Below are 15097 nucleotides of genomic sequence, written 5' to 3'. Positions count from 1 at the left end.
AGGAAGAAGTCTGCATCCTTCAAGAAAAACATGATTTTCATGCAGGACAATGCTCCATCACACGCGTCCAAGTATTCCACAGCGTGGCTGGCAAGAAAGGGTATAGAAGAAGAAAATCTAATGACATGGCCTCCTTGTTCACCTGATCTGAACCCCATTGAGAACCTGTGGTCCATCATCAAATGTGAGATTTACAAGGAGGGAAAACAGTACACCTCTCTGAACAGTGTCTGGGAGGCTGTGGTTGCTGCTGCACGCAATGTTGATGGTGAACAGATCAAAACACTGACAGAATCCATGGATGGCAGGCTTTTGAGTGTCCTTGCAAAGAAAGGTGGCTATATTGGTCACTGATTTGTTTTTGTTTTGTTTTTGAATGTCAGAAATGTATATTTGTGAATGTTGAGATGTTATATTGGTTTCACTGGTAAAAATAAATAATTGAAATGGGTATATATTTGTTTTTCTTCTGTTATGTGTGATCAGTCCACGGGTCATCATTACTTCTGGGATATAACTCCTCCCCAACAGGAAATGCAAGAGGATTCACCCAGCAGAGCTGCATATAGCTCCTCCCCTCTACGTCAGTCCCAGTCATTCTCTTGCACCCAACGACTAGATAGGATGTGTGAGAGGACTATGGTGATTATACTTAGTTTTTATGACTTCAATCAAAAGTTTGTTATTTTACAATAGCACCGGAGCGTGTTATTATTTCTCTGGCAGAGTTTGAGGAAGAATCTACCAGAGTTTTTTACTATGATTTTAACCGGAGTAGTTAAGATCATATTGCTGTTCTCGGCCATCTGAGGGAGGTAAAAGCTTCAGATCAGGGGACAGCGGGCAGATGAATCTGCATTGAGGTATGTAGCAGTTTTTATTTTCTGAATGGAATTGATGAGAAAATCCTGCCATACCGTTATAATGACATGTATGTATACACTTCAGTATTCTGGGGATGGTATTTCACCGGAACTACTCTGTTAAAAGTCACTAATCTTTTTAATAAGTATTTATCATGTTAAACGTTTTTGCTGGAATGTAGAATCGTTTACATTTCTGAGGTACTGAGTGAATAAATATTTGGGCATTATTTTCCACTTGGCAGTTGTTTGGTGTTAATTATGACAGTTTCGTTTCTCTTCACTGCTGTGTGTGAGGGGGAGGGGCCGTTTTTGGCGCTCTTTGCTACGCATCAAAAAATTCCAGTCAGTTACTCTTATATTTCCTGCATGATCCGGTTCATCTCTGACAGATCTCAGGGGTCTTCAAACTTCTTTAGAGGGAGGTAGATTCTCTCAGCAGAGCTGTGAGAATTTTATATTGACTGTGAATAAAAACGTTGCTCTGTAATTTTTATGTCAAATTTAATTATTGTTATTTTTCTAATGGGAACAAACCTTTGCTAAAAGTTGTGTTGTTTAAAGTTTGATGCTATAACTATTTTTCAGTTCATTATTTCAACTGTCATTTAATCGTTTAGTACCTCTTTGAGGCACAGTACGTTTTTGCTAAAAAAGATTATAACCAAGTTGCAAGTTTATTGCTAGTGTGTTAAACATGTCTGACTCAGAGGAAGATATCTGTGTCATTTGTTCCAATGCCAAGGTGGAGCCCAATAGAAATTTATGTACTAACTGTATTGATGCTACTTTAAATAAAAGTCAATCTGTACAATTTGAACAAATTTCACCAAACAGCGAGGGGAGAGTTATGCCGACTAACTCGCCTCACGCGGCAGTACCTGCATCTCCCGCCCGGGAGGTGCGTGATATTATGGAGCCTAGTACATCTGGGCGGCCATTACAGATAACATTACAAGATATGGCTACTGTTATGACTGAAGTTTTGTCTAAATTACCAGAACTAAGAGGCAAGCGTGATCACTCTGGGGTGAGAACAGAGTGCGCTGACAATACTAGGGCCATGTCTGATACTGCGTCACAGCTTGCAGAGCATGAGGACGGAGAGCTTCATTCTGTAGGTGACGGTGCTGATCCAAACAGATTGGATTCAGATATTTCAAATTTTAAATTTAAATTGGAGAACCTCCGTGTATTACTAGGGGAGGTCTTAGCAGCTCTCAATGATTGTAACACCGTTGCAATACCAGAGAAACTGTGTAGGTTGGATAAATACTTTGCGGTACCGGCGAGTACTGACGTTTTTCCTATACCTAAGAGACTAACTGAAATTGTTACTAAGGAGTGGGATAGACCCGGTGTGCCGTTCTCACCCCCTCCAATATTTAGAAAGATGTTTCCAATAGACACCACCACTCGGGACTTATGGCAAACGGTCCCTAAGGTGGAGGGAGCAGTTTCTACTTTAGCTAAGCGTACCACTATCCCGGTGGAGGATAGCTGTGCTTTTTCAGATCCAATGGATAAAAAATTAGAGGGTTACCTTAAGAAAATGTTTGTTCAACAAGGTTTTATATTGCAACCCCTTGCATGTATCGCGCCGATTACGGCTGCGGCAGCATTTTGGATTGAGTCTCTGGAAGAGAACCTTAGTTCATCTACGCTAGACGACATTACGGACAGGCTTAGAGTCCTTAAACTAGCTAATTCATTCATTTCGGAGGCCGTAGTACATTTAACCAAACTTACGGCTAAGAACTCAGGATTCGCCATACAGGCACGTAGGGCGCTGTGGCTAAAATCCTGGTCAGCTGATGTTACTTCTAAGTCCAAATTACTTAATATACCTTTCAAGGGGCAGTCTTTATTTGGGCCCGGTTTGAAAGAAATTATCGCTGACATTACAGGAGGTAAGGGCCACGCCCTACCTCAAGACAAAGCCAAAGCTAAGGCTAGACAGTCTAATTTTCGTCCCTTTCGGAATTTCAAAACAGGAGCAGCATCAACCTCCACTGCACCAAAACAGGAGGGAGCTGTTGCTCGTTACAGGCAAGGCTGGAAGCCTAACCAGTCCTGGAACAAGAGCAAGCAGGCCAGGAAACCTGCTGCTGCCCCAAAGACAGCATGAACCGAGAGCCCCCGATCCGGGACCGGATCTAGTGGGGGGCAGACTTTCTCTCTTCGCCCAGGCCTGGGCAAGAGATGTTCAGGATCCCTGGGCGCTAGAGATCATATCTCAGGGATACCTTCTAGACTTCAAATTATCTCCCCCAAGAGGGAGATTTCATCTGTCAAGGTTGTCAACAAACCAGATAAAGAAAGAAGCGTTTCTACGCTGTGTACAAGATCTGTTATTAATGGGAGTGATCCATCCGGTTCCGCGGTCGGAACAAGGACAAGGGTTCTACTCAAACCTGTTTGTGGTTCCCAAAAAAGAGGGAACTTTCAGGCCAATCTTAGATTTAAAGATTCTAAACAAATTCCTAAGAGTTCCATCGTTCAAAATGGAAACTATTCGGACAATCTTACCCATGATCCAAAAGGGTCAGTACATGACCACAGTGGATTTAAAAGATGCTTACCTTCACATACCGATTCACAAAGATCATCACCGGTATCTAAGGTTTGCCTTCTTAGACAGGCACTACCAGTTTGTAGCTCTTCCATTCGGATTGGCTACGGCTCCAAGAATCTTCACAAAGGTTCTGGGTGCCCTTTTGGCGGTACTAAGACCGCGAGGGATTTCGGTAGCTCCGTACCTAGACGACATTCTAATACAAGCTTCAAGCTTTCAAACTGCCAAGTCTCATACAGAGTTAGTTCTGGCATTTCTAAGGTCGCATGGATGGAAAGTGAACGAAAAGAAGAGTTCTCTTTTTCCTCTCACAAGAGTTCCATTCTTGGGGACTCTTATAGATTCTGTAGAAATGAAGATTTACCTGACAGAAGACAGGTTAACAAAACTTCAAAATGCATGCCGTGTCCTTCATTCCATTCAACACCCGTCAGTAGCTCAATGCATGGAGGTGATCGGCTTAATGGTAGCGGCAATGGACATAGTACCTTTTGCACGCCTACACCTCAGACCGCTGCAATTGTGCATGCTAAGTCAGTGGAATGGGGATTACTCAGATTTGTCCCCTACTCTGAATCTGAATCAAGAGACCAGAAATTCTCTTCTATGGTGGCTTTATCGGCCACACCTGTCCAGGGGGATGCCATTCAGCAGGCCAGAATGGACAATTGTAACAACAGACGCCAGCCTACTAGGTTGGGGCGCTGTCTGGAATTCTCTGAAGGCTCAGGGACTATGGAATCAGGAGGAGAGTCTCCTTCCAATAAACATCCTGGAATTGAGAGCAGTTCTCAATGCCCTTCTGGCTTGGCCCCAATTAACAACTCGGGGGTTCATCAGGTTTCAGTCGGACAACATCACGACTGTAGCTTACATCAACCATCAGGGAGGGACAAGAAGCTCCCTAGCAATGATGGAAGTATCAAAGATAATTCGCTGGGCAGAGTCTCACTCTTGCCACCTATCAGCAATCCACATCCCGGGAGTGGAGAACTGGGAGGCGGATTTCTTGAGTCGCCAGACTTTTCATCCGGGGGAGTGGGAACTTCATCCGGAGGTCTTTGCCCAAATACTTCGACGTTGGGGCAAACCAGAGATAGATCTCATGGCGTCTCGCCAGAACGCCAAACTTCCTCTCTACGGGTCCAGATCCAGGGATCCGGGAGCGGTTCTGATAGATGCTTTGACAGCACCTTGGAACTTCGGGATGGCTTATGTGTTCCCACCCTTCCCGCTGCTTCCTCGATTGATTGCCAAAATCAAACAGGAGAGAGCATCAGTGATTCTAATAGCGCCTGCATGGCCACGCAGGACTTGGTATGCAGATCTAGTGGACATGTCATCCTGTCCGTCTTGGTCTCTACCTCTAAGACAGGACCTTCTGATACAGGGTCCATTCAAACATCAAAATCTAACTTCTCTGAAGCTGACTGCTTGGAAATTGAACGCTTGATTTTATCAAAACGTGGTTTTTCTGAGTCGGTTATTGATACCCTGATACAGGCTAGGAAGCCTGTTACCAGAAGGATTTACCATAAAATATGGCGTAAATACCTATACTGGTGCGAATCCAAAGGTTACTCTTGGAGTAAGGTTAGGATCGCTAGGATATTGTCCTTTCTACAAGAAGGTTTAGAAAAGGGTCTATCAGCTAGTTCATTAAAGGGACAGATTTCAGCTCTGTCCATCTTGTTACACAGGCGTCTGTCAGAAAATCCAGACGTCCAGGCCTTTTGTCAGGCTTTAGCTAGGATCAAGCCTGTGTTTAAAGCTGTTGCTCCGCCATGGAGTTTAAACTTAGTTCTTAACGTTTTACAGGGTGTTCCGTTTGAACCCCTTCATTCCATTGATATAAAATTGTTATCTTGGAAAGTTCTGTTTTTAATGGCTATTTCCTCGGCTCGAAGAGTCTCTGAGTTATCAGCCTTACATTGTGATTCTCCTTATCTGATTTTTCACTCAGACAAGGTAGTTCTGCGTACTAAACCTGGGTTCTTACCTAAGGTAGTCACTAACAGGAATATCAATCAAGAGATTGTTGTTCCATCCTTGTGTCCAAATCCTTCTTCAAAGAAGGAACGTCTTCTACACAATCTGGATGTAGTTCGTGCCCTCAAGTTCTACTTGCAGGCAACTAAAGATTTTCGACAAACTTCTTCCCTGTTTGTCGTTTATTCTGGACAGAGGAGAGGTCAAAAAGCTTCTGCTACCTCTCTCTCTTTTTGGCTTCGTAGCATAATACGTTTAGCCTATGAGACTGCTGGACAGCAGCCTCCTGAAAGAATTACAGCTCACTCCACTAGAGCTGTGGCTTCCACTTGGGCCTTTAAGAATGAGGCCTCTGTTGAACAGATTTGCAAGGCTGCAACTTGGTCTTCGCTTCATACTTTTTCAAAATTTTACAAATTTGACACTTTTGCTTCTTCGGAGGCTATTTTTGGGAGAAAGGTTCTTCAGGCAGTGGTTCCTTCTGTATAATGAGCCTGCCTATCCCTCCCGTCATCCGTGTACTTTTGCTTTGGTATTGGTATCCCAGAAGTAATGATGACCCGTGGACTGATCACACATAACAGAAGAAAACATAATTTATGCTTACCTGATAAATTCCTTTCTTCTGTTGTGTGATCAGTCCACGGCCCGCCCTGTTTTAAGGCAGGTAAATATCTTTTAAATTATACTCCAGTCACCACTTCACCCTTGGTTACTCCTTTCTCGTTGATTCTTGGTCGAATGACTGGGACTGACGTAGAGGGGAGGAGCTATATGCAGCTCTGCTGGGTGAATCCTCTTGCATTTCCTGTTGGGGAGGAGTTATATCCCAGAAGTAATGATGACCCGTGGACTGATCACACAACAGAAGAAAGGAATTTATCAGGTAAGCATAAATTATGTTTTTTGTTAAGTTGCCTAATAATTATGCACAGTAATAGTCACCTGCACACACAGATATCCCCCTAAAATAGCTATAACTAAAAACAAACTAAAAACTACTTCCAAAACTATTCAGCTTTGATATTAATGAGTTTTTTGGGTTCATTGAGAACATGGTTGTTGTTCAATAATAAAATTAATCCTCAAAAATACAACTTGCCTAATAATTCTGCACTCCCTGTATGTATCCAGTACCTTCACCCTTAAAGGGACGGTGTACTGTAAATGTTTATTCCCTTAAATGTGTTCCTAATTATCTATTTTCCCTGCTGAAGTGTATTAAATTGTTTATCATTTAAAATAGCTATTTTTGTCTTTTTTTTTTTTTTTTTTTTTTTTAATCTGCCACCTATACTGAAAATGTATACTCCAAGTTGGAGTGGTGGGAGAGAGAAGTACTAAAATGTTAATTTTCAATTGTTCTCAATATTGTAAATAGATACAATTAAAGAAGCATGGACGCATTTGTGTGAAAAGATAAGGTCTGTTCTTCCTGCAAGTTCAGCCAATTTTAATGAGCTGTGGTTACAAAGACAAAAGCAACCATTCCATATACAAAAATAAACATAAGTGATCAATTTCATGTACATTTTATACTCTACAACCGGCATAACAAGTTATTAGAAACACATTAATGGGAAACAATTTTAGATTACTTTAATGAAACACATGCTATTCTGGTGGCAGGGGTTTTGAGTAACACTCCTGGACTCAGTACCTGTTCTGCAAGACCAGAGAATGAGTAATGAATAATTCCTGTAAAGAAATGTTCGCCCTGCATAATTTTTGCAGAATATGAATGAAGATTGGTCATTGAAGTGCAAACAAAAGTGTTTTTTTAAATTGTAGAACATTTGGACTTTCATTTTAAGATGTGTTTAGCTTGTATAAATCTTGTAATGTAAAATGTTAATGGATTTTTGTTTTCCCCTCCAGGATGACACATACACAGAAAGTTACATCAGTACAATCGGTGTTGATTTTAAAATCAGGACTATAGAATTAGATGGAAAAACAATCAAACTTCAAATAGTAAGTAACTAGTTTAACTGCTTGTACACATTAAAAAAATATGCCACTTTGGAATGTTGCCAACCAGTTTAATTGGTTCAAAACCATATGTATTTACACATTCATTTTTTTTATTTTATTTTTTTTAAATCCTGACTTCATTTAATACCAAAGTCTTTATCAAATTACAAATTATGAATCCTTTAGATGTAAATAACCTCCCAATGATATTTGTTGTTGCCAGCTTAGCTGCTATTCCGTTTCTGCTTGAACACTAAGATTAAAAATAATGAAAAATGCATTAACAATCTAGAATCCATCAAAAGTCTGGTGAGGAGTCTGGCAAAATATTACTGATTTTTTTTTTTCCGGTTTGCTAAAACAAAAAAATGAGTTGTTCAGTAAAGTTTCCATTGTCCCAGATGAGGCAGGCAGATCCATTTTCCTGTTAGCACTGAATGGCCTGTTCTCTCACAGCTCCTCCCTAGCTTCCTCTGCAACTGGCTGCCCCTGAGAAGTGTGTTCAGTTTTTACTTCAAGCTCTGATCCTAACCTCTTCTGTTTTTAAAAGCAAACCCTGATATGTGTGATCGTAATTGTTGTTTTTTATTTTATTATTAGATTTGTTTGAAATTTATTTTTCTTTAATTTTTTTTTTTTAGTCTAGATAATAGATTTCTGCACCCTTTCATACTCAAGTGCCTGTATTGAAGTGCATAAAGTTCTCCTATGTGCTAAACACAAAGGTTTATGTGAGTGAGATTGGGAATTCCTGTTTAGAAACAAATTAGAATGTAAAAATTATGCAATGCCACAAATAATCAGTGTAAATATAGACTTTATGGCCATAAGTATATGGACACCTGACCATCAGATGAGCTTGTTGGACTTCCCATTCCAAAAGCAATGGGTATTAATATGAGGTTGCTCTCTCCCCCCTTTGCAACTATAACAGCTGCAACTGTACTGGGACAGCTTTCAACATGATGGTGGAGTGTGTTTGTGGGAAATTGTGCCCATACAGAACAAGTGAGGGGAGGTATAGAAGCGCCACCAAAATAGGGGCTTAAGTGTGCTATAGAGAGGATACTCGGGCAAATATAGCCAGTACTAATTGTGCCCATACAGCCAAAGGAACATTTGTGAGGTCAGGCACTGATGTTGGATGAGGAGTCTGGCTTGTAATCCGTATTCTAAGTAATCCCAAAGGACTGAGTTCAGAGCTCAATGCAGGTCACTCAAGTGCCTCCACACCAAACATATCAGTGTCTTCGTGGACTACACTTTGTGAACCACAGGAGCACAGTAATACTGGAACAGGAATGGGCCTTCCCCAAACTGTTGCCACAAAGTTGGAAGCACCCAATTGTGTAAAATGTCTTTGTATCCCATAGCGTTAAGATGACTCCAAACCCTGAAAAAACTGCTCTAGACCATTATCCCTCCTCCACCAAACTTTACAGATGGGCACTGTGACGACTATGACTATCCGCCCAGCCGTCACTATGAGGAGAGTGTCCATGAAGGGGTTGATAGCACTCAGCCTCTGGTTTCGTTACACCTTTTACCTCTACAAAATTGACACCAAATCCTGCCTATATCACCCCAGATTAACAATGCTACCACCACCAAGAGTTTTGAATAAGGATGTCTTGGAAACCTAATAACTCACACGGCTAACATTTAGGTAACGTGACTTTGAATCTGGTCTCTTTCAGAGTGTGAATACATATATTAGAGCACAAAGACAGTATTGGATTATTTATATGCTTAAAGGGACATGAAACCCCAAAATTTTCTTTCATGATTCATATAGAGAATACAATTTTAAACAACTTTCTAATTTGCTTCTATTTAATTTGTTTCATTCTCTTGGAGTCAGTTGTTGAAAGAGTAGCAATGCACTACTGGTTTGTAATTGAACACATGGGTGAGCTAATGAAAATTGGTATATATGTGCAGCCACCAATCAGCAATTAAAACCTAGGTTATTTGCTCCTCCTAAGCTTGCCTAGATAAACCTTTCAGCAAAGGATAACAAGAGAAGGAAGCAAATTAAATAATAGAAGTAAATTGAAAAGTTGTTTAAAATTGTATTCTCTATCTGAACAATTAAAGAAAAATTTTGGGTTTCATGTCCCTTTAACAAAAGACAAATACAGGTTATACAGTGCCAAATTACTAAAACAGAAGACATACAAAAATGACAAGAATAAATGCAAAGTTATAGTTATTTAAAATAAAATGGGACATAAACTAAACACAATGCCTACACTTTAAACATATTTCCAAGTTTCAATAGGTATATGAAAAACTCGCTTCCGCTGTTACTCCTTCTGTCCCAGGCAAGTTCTGAATATTTTTTTCTGTAACATTCGGTTATATCTGTCTCCCTTTGTCTTGTCAAGACCACCTCCCTTGTGTGTTCATTTACAATGATCTAAAACATTCCATGTGAGTCCTTTAACCAAGGTACCAAGAGATAGTAGGCATCCAGGGTGAGGGGGTCTTTAGGTCACTGCATTCCTTAACAAACACAGATGTTGCACAAATAACTTTTTAGATTAACCCTGGCAATGCTGACACAATACCTCCTCTGCTGGGTAGCTATTCCAGGTATTAACTACTCCTCATGAGTGTATCATGACAGGCATCGGCTCCTGGCATCTGCCACACCCAGATTCTTCAATCAGACTGCTAGGTAGTGTAGTGAAATTCAATATTCAAGATAACTTGTTTCCACTGTCCCAGTGTGATTTACACTGCTCCAGCTGCCTCTTGGCATTGCACAAGTTGTGAGGCTTGTGTATAGTTGCTCTGCAATGGAAATCTGTTTCTTGAAGCTCCAAAAGCACAATTTTTTCTCCTGATGGTGCTTCCAGAGACTTTTTGGAACTCTTGGTGAGTGATGCAACATATGATAGGAAATTTTGACCAGGCTGTTGTAGCTCTTAGACTTTTCCAGTTTACAGTAATTGCCGTTAAGATGAAGGGGCAGATCTACCAGGGACGGAATTTCACAAACTGACTTGTGGCATCATATGACAGTACCACGTTTAGTCACTGTGCTCTTCAGTGCCACTCATTGTACTGCCAATGTTTATCTATTGAAATTTCATGACTAAGTGCTGGATTTTATGCAATTGTTAACTCAATCATTAGTAGGTGTGTCAACGTACTTTTGACCACAAAGTGTATAAAAAATGTTAGTTTGTGCTCATTATGAAGTGTACTTTTAGTGGTCGATTTATCAAAGGCTTTGCAAGCCTTTCAACCCCATACGACTGCAGGTTCTCACAAGAGAACCTGCACGCCGTATTTAACAAGCAGCGGTCATCAGACCGCTGTTTTCCTAACCTTTTGCCACCTCTAAGGTGGCAAATTTCAATCTCCCCTGTATAGTCCGACCGGGGAGATTGACAGCTCCTGCCCGAGCGTGTTTGGCTGTGCACGGGAAGGGGGCGGGATTCCACGCGATCGCAAAATATTGCTCATGTGCAGTGCTGAATTCCCAGCTTGATAAATAGCCCCCTTAGAGCTGTAAAATCAGTAATTAAAGGGACAGTAAACACCTTGAGATTTTTATATAAAATATTTAGTTATGCTTAACGGATCATTAATTACTGTTGGGAATATCACTCCTGCCCAGCAGGAGGCGGCAAAGAGCACCACAGCAAAGCTGTTACATATCACCTCCCTTCTATCCCACCCCAGTCATTCTCTTTGCCTACGTTAGAGCAAGGAAGTGGTAAAGTTAGGCGTTGGTAAAAGATTCTTCAATCAAGAGTTAATTATTTTTTAAGTAGTACAATATTGTGCTGCTTTGTTCTGGGGTGTAGCCGTAGTCCATATCAGTCTCTTCAGTAGAGCAGTGGTGGCTTTAGAGCAATGGGAACTTGTGGGACATAATTCTCACTGCACCTCCCATATTTTTTTGCTGCCCTATTCCTGAAAGCCTGAGTAAGATTACTCAGTCTTTATCTCTTTTTCCACAGGTCCATGTGAGGGAGAGGACTTCTCAAACCTAGTGAGCTGCCTGACAGATTTACAAGGTAAGTGCTGACTTTATTCTTGCTGGGACTAGTAAAGAAAAAGGACTCGGAAAAAGTTTAGGCACTTTATTCATTAGGAATAAAATATGGCATTTTATTATTTTCCTGGAATGATACAGTAATCCTAATGTACTTAAGGGGATTATATACGGCAGCATTTGCAGGCACTAGGGACTTGAGGAGATAGGCTCAGTGTTGGTGATACTTAGTTATTTATTACGGAACTTCACATAAAATGTCGACTGACACGTTCATTTTGACACGCCCACGATGGGCGGGGCTTGTGTGGCGGTAGAATTATCTATTGCGCACATATTTTCTTTCAATTACGGTATATGAATGAAATAAATCATTTTAACATTATTTACAGCAGCTCTGTTTTGGTTCCGGTTTTCATATACATTGTCTGGTAATCCAACAAGGTTGACAACTCAGCAGAGCTAAACTGAGGTGTAGAAGCTGTTTGAAGTGTGTTGAATCTTTATTTTGCAGTAAAAAATAAAGCAATTACGTTTTGTCAGTTCAAAAATAAAACAGTTACGTTTTTTTGCAGTTCATCAAAAATAGATCAGTTACTGTTCAAAATTTAAAGAGACAGTAACATTTTTTCTTTTATTTCTGTTAAGAGAGATCAAAACTCTGATATAGATTACAGATATCCTTTTTGTTTAAATGATTATATAGTTCACCAGTCCTTTTTCTGTTCCTCGTGTGTTGAGAGAACACAATTTTAGCTTTTTGAGCCAATATTGTTTAGAAGGTTTTTTGACAATGTTCAAAATGTCGCAGTTTTTCTCCTCAGGTGTCCCAATTTTTTTTTTTATTAATACAGTGCCATGCTTTTCCTCCCAATTCCCTTGCTACAGGGAAAGCGCAAGAGGAAATGTAAAAAATCAGTGTGTATGGTTTCTGTCACAACTGTATCTATTCTGAACTTTCCCTCTCATAAGTTTGAAGAAGAGGATATTTCGGTATCACCTGAGGGTAAGATCTCAGATTCAGACAGTGTAATTCCTTCCTCTGATGCTGAAGTTGTATCCTTCAGATTTAAGCTAGAACACCTCTGTTTACTACTTGAGGTTTTTGTTACCCTAGACGACTCTGATACTACTGTCGTATTCGATCCTAAACCAGTGTTTTGATGTGCCCTCCATGGTGGAAGCATTTCCTGTACCAGATAGGGCTACAGAGATTATTGCTAAGGAATGGGAAGAGACCTTTATTCTCCATCCCCCATATTTAAGATGTTTCCTATAGCAGACTCTATCAAAGAGTCTTGGCAGATGGTACCCAAGGTGGAAGGGGCCAAGAAAGCTACTATTCCCATAGAGGATCTTTGTTCTTTTAAGGATCCTATGGATTTACAATGGCTTCCTGCAATTTGTATTGCTACTGTCACTAGTGCGACAGTGTCATGATACAATCATGTGGAGTAGTTAATACCTGGGTTGGCTACTTAGCAGAGGTGGTATTGTCTCAGCCTGGAAGTGAACTGTTTGTTCTGTGTGTGTGGAATCTGTATTCAGAGAAGCTGTGGGCTGAGCCTCTTCCCCCTCCTTAGCCTAGTGATGTAGTGTAAAGGAATGCAGAACGCTCCTCCCCTTGGAGACTGATAGTGGTAGTTAAGACTTGTTGGCATTGGCTGAAGTCGTTGTAAATTATAACCTGGGCGTTGTCTTTGACAAGACAAAGAGAATATGTTTTAAGTTTTGCAACAGCAAGGTTTTTTGGTCAGAACTGCCCTGGGGACCAAAGACATCAACATGATCAGCAGCTCTCCACATCTCTGAAGGAATTTGATAATAAGTAAGATATTGTGCAATTCTTTTCATGCCCCATTTTGTTTCTAAAGAACTGTAGCTTTGTATTTGTATGTTATTTTGAATGTCTTTAATAACAAAAATATCAATACAGGTTACACAGTGCAAAATTATAAACGCATAGAAAATCTCATTCTGTCTTTGGGCTCTAATATCTGAATTCGCCCTCCTGTTGAGACAAGGTTAAAGGCACGTTATACTTGACTGTTAAATAGTGTGAGTTGTTAGGGGTTCCCCAAAACTCCCCTTTAATTTAAAAGTTTTGGTGGTGGCAGCAGAGAAATTTTTTAGAGCAGCGTGGACAAGATCTGGGGTTAATGTGGTGGCTCCTTTAAGGTCCTTTTGCAGAGTTGCAAGGATAAGGGAACCAGAGTTGTATGCCATTAACCCCTTCATGCCCATGCCCCTCTATTGTGACGCTGAGAAGGCTTGATTTGTCACAAACTGGCTGGCAGCGGTGGGGATATTTAGAGTTTTTTAGTGCTATTTGTATAGTACTAAAAGAAATTACATGTTTTTGTGCAATTTGCCTAATTACAGATATATATATATATATATATATATATATATATATATATATATATATATATATATATATATATATTATATATATATATATATATATATATATATATACACACACACATACATACACACACACACATACATACACACACACACACACACACATACATACATACACACACATACATACATACACACACATACATACATACATACACACACATACATACATACATACATACACACACACACATACATACATACATACACACACACATACATACATACATACACACACACACATACATACATACATACACACACACACACATACATACATACATACATACATACATACATTACAGAGCAAAGAAGCAGTTTTTTTCCCCTCCCTCTTGTTGTTTGTTGCTACTCATTATGGAAGCATATAGAAAGATGCCGAAAGAATCCCTGGAGCTGCTTTGTCAGGAGAGAGCCATTGCAACTTTTGGCAAAACAAAGGAGCAGTTGGTCCAGGAACTGCATCAGGCAGATGAAATTCCAGCAGAGCAGGAAACGGGCACAGAAAGGGTTAATGTGGAACTGGTAACCCAGGAGATAATACTTATTACTGTTACCCCTGAGAGTGCAAAGGAGTCTGAGCTACAAACAGCACTCAGGTACTTGGGGATGCTGATCCTAAACTGAGAATGGAATTGATCCTCAAGTTTCAAGAAGCATCTGAGAGAAAGAGGGAGGCTGCAGCGAGAGAAAGAGAGAGGGAGGAAAAGGATGCTCAACGGAGACATGAGCTGGATATGCAGAGGAACAGAACCAGCCTGTCTCCCCAAACCAGTGAACGTGGGGAAACCGCAACAGAGAGGCCCCGTCTGGAGTATTTTCTAATGTTGGAAAGAGACACTGACTTGGATGTTTTTCTGAGGGGCTTTGAGAAGGTATGCAAGCAGTATCAGCTGCCCCCAGAGCAATGGGTCAGCTATTTAGCTCCTCGTCTGAAGGGTAAAGTACTGGATGTATTTGCTTCACTTCCAGTGGAGGATGACCAGGACTATGAGGCCATAAAAACATCCTTACTAAAAAGTTTTAACCTCACTCCGGAATTCTACAGGAAAAATTTTCGGAGTCTCCACCAAAGTGCAGATGACAGCTGCCCAGAATACGTTGCACAGCTAAGGTCTGCTTTTAAGCAATGGACTGGGGGCCTAAAAGTCCTCACTCATGAGGTTTTGGAGGATTTGATGATCCTGGAGAAGTTCATGCAAACGCGAAGTCCTGATGCCAGAGTAAGGATTCTGGACAGAAAGCCGAAAACAGTGGCAG

The 15097-nt window shown here is 40.6% G+C and overlaps 1 protein-coding gene across 1 annotated transcript in view; it reads left to right on the top strand.

Moving 5' to 3' along the window:
- The window catches only part of RAB1A (RAB1A, member RAS oncogene family), a 201834-nt gene that overhangs the window by 85876 nt on the left and 100861 nt on the right, over positions 1-15097 (top strand). The window contains exon 3 of the mRNA XM_053712093.1: positions 7306-7401. Coding sequence (XP_053568068.1) covers positions 7306-7401 — 96 coding nt within the window. The remainder of the gene's footprint in view (positions 1-7305; positions 7402-15097) is intronic.

This window comes from Bombina bombina, chromosome 4 (assembly GCF_027579735.1).
Source record: "Bombina bombina isolate aBomBom1 chromosome 4, aBomBom1.pri, whole genome shotgun sequence".
Lineage (NCBI taxonomy): Eukaryota > Metazoa > Chordata > Amphibia > Anura > Bombinatoridae > Bombina > Bombina bombina.
Note: the sequence above shows the minus strand (reverse complement) of the source record. Positions and strands in the feature narration are given on the sequence as shown.